Source organism: Hipposideros armiger, unplaced genomic scaffold, assembly GCF_001890085.2.
Source record: "Hipposideros armiger isolate ML-2016 unplaced genomic scaffold, ASM189008v1 scaffold_659, whole genome shotgun sequence".
Classification (NCBI taxonomy): domain Eukaryota; kingdom Metazoa; phylum Chordata; class Mammalia; order Chiroptera; family Hipposideridae; genus Hipposideros; species Hipposideros armiger.
In genome coordinates, this window is record NW_017732009.1 from 498,456 (window position 1) to 504,129 (window position 5,674).

Consider the following 5,674-nt stretch of genomic DNA (forward strand, 5'->3'; position numbering starts at 1 on the left):
TTCACAACAGGCTTCTTCCAACATTTAAAAGTACCACTTATGGGAAAATTGTTTTCTTTGTTATGTTTAACTCAAGACAGAGGTAGTAACATCTGCACTGATAATGACAAAATCTGGTGACACTCTAGTTATTTTATTATAGCTTGACATTTTTGGTTCAGATTTAATCTGGTCATTTGCAGATAAAGTAGGAAAGATCATGCAAATGGCCCTAACATACTTATCAAACAATCTTTTACAAAAACTTTTTTTTATTTGTGATCCTAGCTCTGGAACAAATATCTTAAGTCATTTACACAATCCCGTCTCATTAGGGAAGATGGATATCCCTGAAGATCTGAAAAACTGACCTAATGGTTTAGAAATGTTTAGCAGTTCTTCTGTGGGAATGAAGAAGAGCCAATTAGCATTCTCTAATTCCTCAAAGACAATCAGCAATAAGTTTTAACCATGAGGTTAGACCTTGTCAAATTCTTTTTTTCCTTGAATGAAAGTCATTAATATGAATTAATCCAAGTTGTTCAGTGCTCTAGGTTCTACTCACTTGAATTTTGCTATCCTCCCCAAAAAGATATTTAATAAAAGGGTGCCAAATTAGACAGTAATGGGATGCGTCAGACAAAAATGACATTAAATGCTTTTTATTGAACAAAAAGATAAAATATGGAAGTTGAATTCACTGGATGAAAGTAGCTTGCCGGGTGAAGCTGCTATACTTTGTGCTAAATAACTTTATGAACTGAGAGTATATAGAAGACATACAGTATGGAAGTTACCTCAAGAGCAAAGGAGAAGGTGTAGTTTATACTTTGGGAAGGTAAAATTTGGTCAAGTGACAAATTTAGTTGCTCAAAACTTCTAGCCTTTATCCACTTAATTCAGTATGATTCCACATATGAGCATTCAGTGCATACTGAATTCCCATTTTAAATGAAGCTGCATTTTGGAAGAAATATATTTTTTTACATTTATTTGACATGCCACTCAAATTTTGTATTTGATATTTGTATGTGTGTATGTATTTATACACACTTTAAAACCCTTGTTTATAAGTCATGCTGCTTTTAAAAATTAATATTGGTGAATTATAGTTATTATTTCTTCTGTGCATCTAAGAAACTTCATGTGTTCTCAATGCACCCACACAGACAAGTAGGTTGACAGATATGTCAAAAATACTTTATGAAAACAGGAAGGTAGCTCATGCAAGTCAGCAACCTTTTGTGTATTGTTTTCTGTGGGAGCAGGCTGCCTCCCTTTGACACCTTACAGTCAAGATGAAAGGAATACTTTTTACTTTGAAGTCTAGTTAGCACAGTTGTACGTTTACTATAATCCACCTTCAACTTGGTTTTTTGGGCTTTCCAATGTAAGATAACAAATACTCAGTACACAGCATCAAAAAAGTACTGAAGAAACATTTTAAAGATAATACCTTGGTTGTTTTTTTCTTTTTCTTTTTTTGTATGTTAAACATCAGCTTCTATGTGATACATTTCCAGAATGGTTTTGTTACCACTTATTAACACTCTAGGCCAAACAAACAGCACAAATAACATCAACATCGTCTTTTTTCCAATATCTGTATCAATTACTGAAGGCTAATCTTAACATACACTAATTAAGGGGGAGAGGCAAAAGAGGAGAATCCATGACACATTGCAAAGACAGGACTACAGCATCTTAGTTGTAGGGGTGATCTTAAGGTGCAGAAAGAGGAGACTCTCTAGAAGGTGATGGTGTGGTTTCTTCAGGTGGAAAAACCGTGAGTGTGCAAGCTCGGATGCCACCCAGGGACTCTGGGAGATCAAAAACCTTATGCCATTCATCTTTATCGGGATCATATTTCTGCACTATCTCCACCATACAACGATTATTCCAGGAATACCCACCAACCACGTAGATTTTATTTTCAAAGACAGCAACCCCAACATCACTTTGCCCTCTTAACATGGCAGCAATTGGGGTCCACTGGTCAAGGATAGGTGAGTAGTATTCACAGCTTAGGACATCATCATAATCACTTGTTCCTCTGAAATGATTGCCACCAATGACATAGAGCCTTTCTCCCACTGTACACATGCAATGCAGACCTCTGACAGTGGTCATCGGCGCCTTCTGGATCCATTTGTCAGTATCAGGGTCAAAGCACATGAGTTCCTTTTGAAAAGTGTCATGAGTAATTCCTCCTAGAGAATGAAAATAATAGGCAAGAGGTAAACAGATCATTATACAAATGCAAAAGTAAATAAAAGGCTCTCTGTCATAGATAATTAACTTCTACCCATAATTATGACATTTTAGTTTATCAGTGGTGTTATTAGAAATGTCTGCCTTCTATAAATACCTTCCCTGAATTAAAAATAAAGAAAATAACATTTTCATGGTTTTAAAGGAAAAACATGTAGTTTATATTACTGCAATGACTTTCTCAGAGACCCATGGGATTTAAGAGGCTTAACTAAATGAAAATATATTTTGGTTACTTTTTGAGTTGGGTCTGCAGTAAATCCCAACTACAAAACATCGTTTACTGCCACTGCTTTTCAGTAGGTACCTTTTGGGTGCTGAGTACAGGGCTAGGGCCCTTCAATTACTAGGTGCTCATTTCCTCACTTGCTGAAGAAGAACATCTACTCTAGTTACTTCATTAGGACTGTTACTATGATTATGAATTGAAATAAATAAAAATACTTTGGAAAATTTGAAAGTGCTGTGCAAACGTACAAGCATATAAGAATATTCAGAATTGTTTGTTTTTGTAGAGTTTTGGGTGGATATTTAAAAAGCTAAATAATTAGAATGCTGAATATATGTGGAATTTTGTATGTGCAGCAATCAGTTGTTGATCTATTGTTTCAATATCATCTACAAAGTGTATTTTTAGAAAACAAATAAATTAGTCTCTACATTAAAAGAATCAGACTATATGTTCTGCAGATTAAGGAGAGAACTAAACTAATTTTCAGCCATATCATTCAAAGCTCTACTATCTGGTGGTCAGACAGAAATCACTATTTTTTCTTCTGCTTTTTAATATTTTTTTCCTGTTAATTACAGGACTCCCAGAAAGCAAAACCATATTCTTTTATTTGAAAAGCAGCTATGGTTCCTGTCCTACTCTTGATTGTGAAGGTCATTTGTACAATATATGCTAGTTATGCTAAAGCACCACTAACAATTCAGATGTCATCTTTCCCCTCAGAGGGTTTGGAGCTGTCATTATAATGGCATAGCATCTACACACAGAAAATAGGTAGATGGTATAAATCATTGATTAGTGGAGCATATGATTTTCTGGATGGCTCTTTCAATATAAGACATCCTGAGTTGCACATAAATTTAACACCAGAAACCTGACAATCACATACCACAAGCCTTTCACTGATCCTTCTTGATTATAGATTTTAAAAGGCAGTGTTCAGAGACTCAGACCACAAATGTCACCTTAATGCCTTTGTTCTCTAATAATGTAGCTGCTGGCCTGACACTGGCAGGTTCTCAAAAGGAGAACACACTGTCAGAGGTAGACTGTGTCAGGGCAGAATGATACAAAACTGGCTACCAAACGGAAATTTCAATACCAGGGGTAGACATTACATTAACATAGGACTCCTTCCTAAATTCAACAGAAGGATGATTTAAATACCAACCGTTTGAGAATGAAAGTTGTTATTGGGACACTGGAAGCAAACTGTAGTCCTTTCAGAATTTATTAGAAAAATATATGTGCATGTGGTGAAAATATAGGTAATCAGCACAGAATTATTCATGCAATGACACCATGATAGAATATCATTATAATGCTAAGGAAAAGGGAAACATAGGTTGCACTAAATAAGAGAATGAATATTATTATGCATTATATGTATGAGTATATGAAACCAAGTTTTATGCACAGTGGAACCTATATGTTAATAATGATATATTTATTATAGAGATTAGCTAGATTTTAAATAAAATTGAATTAAGTGCTGCTATAAAGAATATGAATGGGAATAATAAGAGTACAGAGTTTATTAGAGCACAGAGTATGAGAATGGAAAGGCAAGTTAGAGAAACTGAACAATTTCCAATTTCTTTTGAGTTATGTATTTTCAGGAGGATTAGTTTGCTGCTAGTCTTATGAACTTATAGAATACCAAAGCACTCATATGCAAATATATACACACAATATATCTTCTAAATCATCATAAATTATATTTTGATTATCTATTTTCTGGATTATTTTTATCAACACTATATAGAAAGACAGTTAAAAGTTTATGTATTATATTAATTGTATTCATATCATAATTGTCTACCTGAAATATACATTACTCCACCATACACAGTTCCAGCATGGCCATAGTGGGGCTCACTCATTTTGGCAACATAGGTCCATTCATTTGTTCTTGGATTGTAACATTCTACTGTAGCTGTCATTAAAAGAAAGAAAGAATAGAAAAGAAAATGATTTATAATTTCAAATTTAACAATTAATTATATTTTGTTTTAGGTAGAACAATAGTGATATCCAAATAACTAAAACATATTTATTATAGATATGGGATATTATTTGGCATTCTAATATTAATTATTGAGATATTAATTTGAACCATTAATACATGTTACATTAGACTAGATACATAATGCAGTAATCTAATACATTTTTGTCAGTGCAAAAATCACTAGGATTTCTTTTCTTCTAGTATCTTATTACACCTTTATAATTTCACATTTCTCCCAATTTTTGCTCTAAAACTGTGGGAAGATGAAAAAATCGCAAGGAAGAAAAACATTTAAATTTTAGGCTTTTATGTTGATATACCATATAGGAAAAAAAAGGTTACTACATATGAAGCAAAATTTTAAGTTGAGAATGAAGGTATGCATACAGCCTGTGTATGTTCTAATACATGTTGCTTTAGTGGACACTAACAATAATTTTTATACATCTGTACATTAAAGCTAATAGTTTGTACATACTCAACATTGTTGCAGCCAGTACTGCTCTTAATTTGAAGATGATTGGCAGCATAATATGAAGTTAAGATTTTTAATAGGGCTACTCCTCTCAGTAATAAATTTATCATCTTTAAGAAAATACTTTGGAGAAGTGACCTTAACTTCTTTAAATATCAATTTATTATAACCTCAAGAACAGAACAATAACAGTCAAGACAGATAGAAAATGTGAGCCTTTTAAAAAAGGCATACAGTGATACGACTGTTATGAGAACTCTGGTCAAAAGCACAAAGTTTAGATCAACTTGAAAAGTTTATACAATTTATTGCAGACATTGCCAGGTGCCAACCCAATTACTTGTTTCTCCCAATCCTGCATTTTTTCTTACTTACAGAACCACAACACTGCTCAGGTAAGCGCTGTGCCAAACTTAAAATAAAATTCAAATTAGCAAATTCCCTTGAAGCTGGAGTTGACCATAATATACTTTGAGGCAATGAAATAGAAGAAGTCTACTGAGGGTGGCCATTTGATCAAGCCACAGAAATAAGATTTTGCTAATTGCAGCCAAACACAATTCTAACTGATGACTCATCCTTTCAACAGCATTTCCTATTAAAAAATTAACATGAGGGGGCCGGCCGAGTGGCGCGATGGTTAAGAACTGGCTTGGGATGCCAGAGGGCCCCGGTTCGGATCCCACATATGAGGGCCAGTGACACTGCC

The 5,674-nt window shown here is 34.0% G+C and overlaps 1 protein-coding gene across 5 annotated transcripts in view; it reads right to left on the minus strand.

Moving 5' to 3' along the window:
• Window positions 1-625: 625 nt before the first annotated feature.
• KLHL13 (kelch like family member 13) overlaps window positions 626-5,674 on the minus strand; it is a 232,769-nt gene continuing 227,720 nt past the window's right edge. For all 5 annotated transcript variants that reach the window (XM_019626124.1, XM_019626127.1, XM_019626123.1 and 2 more), the window contains 2 exons: window positions 4,305-4,418; window positions 626-2,189 (listed from right to left, as the gene is read on the minus strand). In XM_019626124.1, the coding sequence (XP_019481669.1) occupies window positions 1,702-2,189; window positions 4,305-4,418 (602 nt within the window). In that variant the 3' untranslated portion in view covers window positions 626-1,701. The remainder of the gene's footprint in view (window positions 2,190-4,304; window positions 4,419-5,674) is intronic.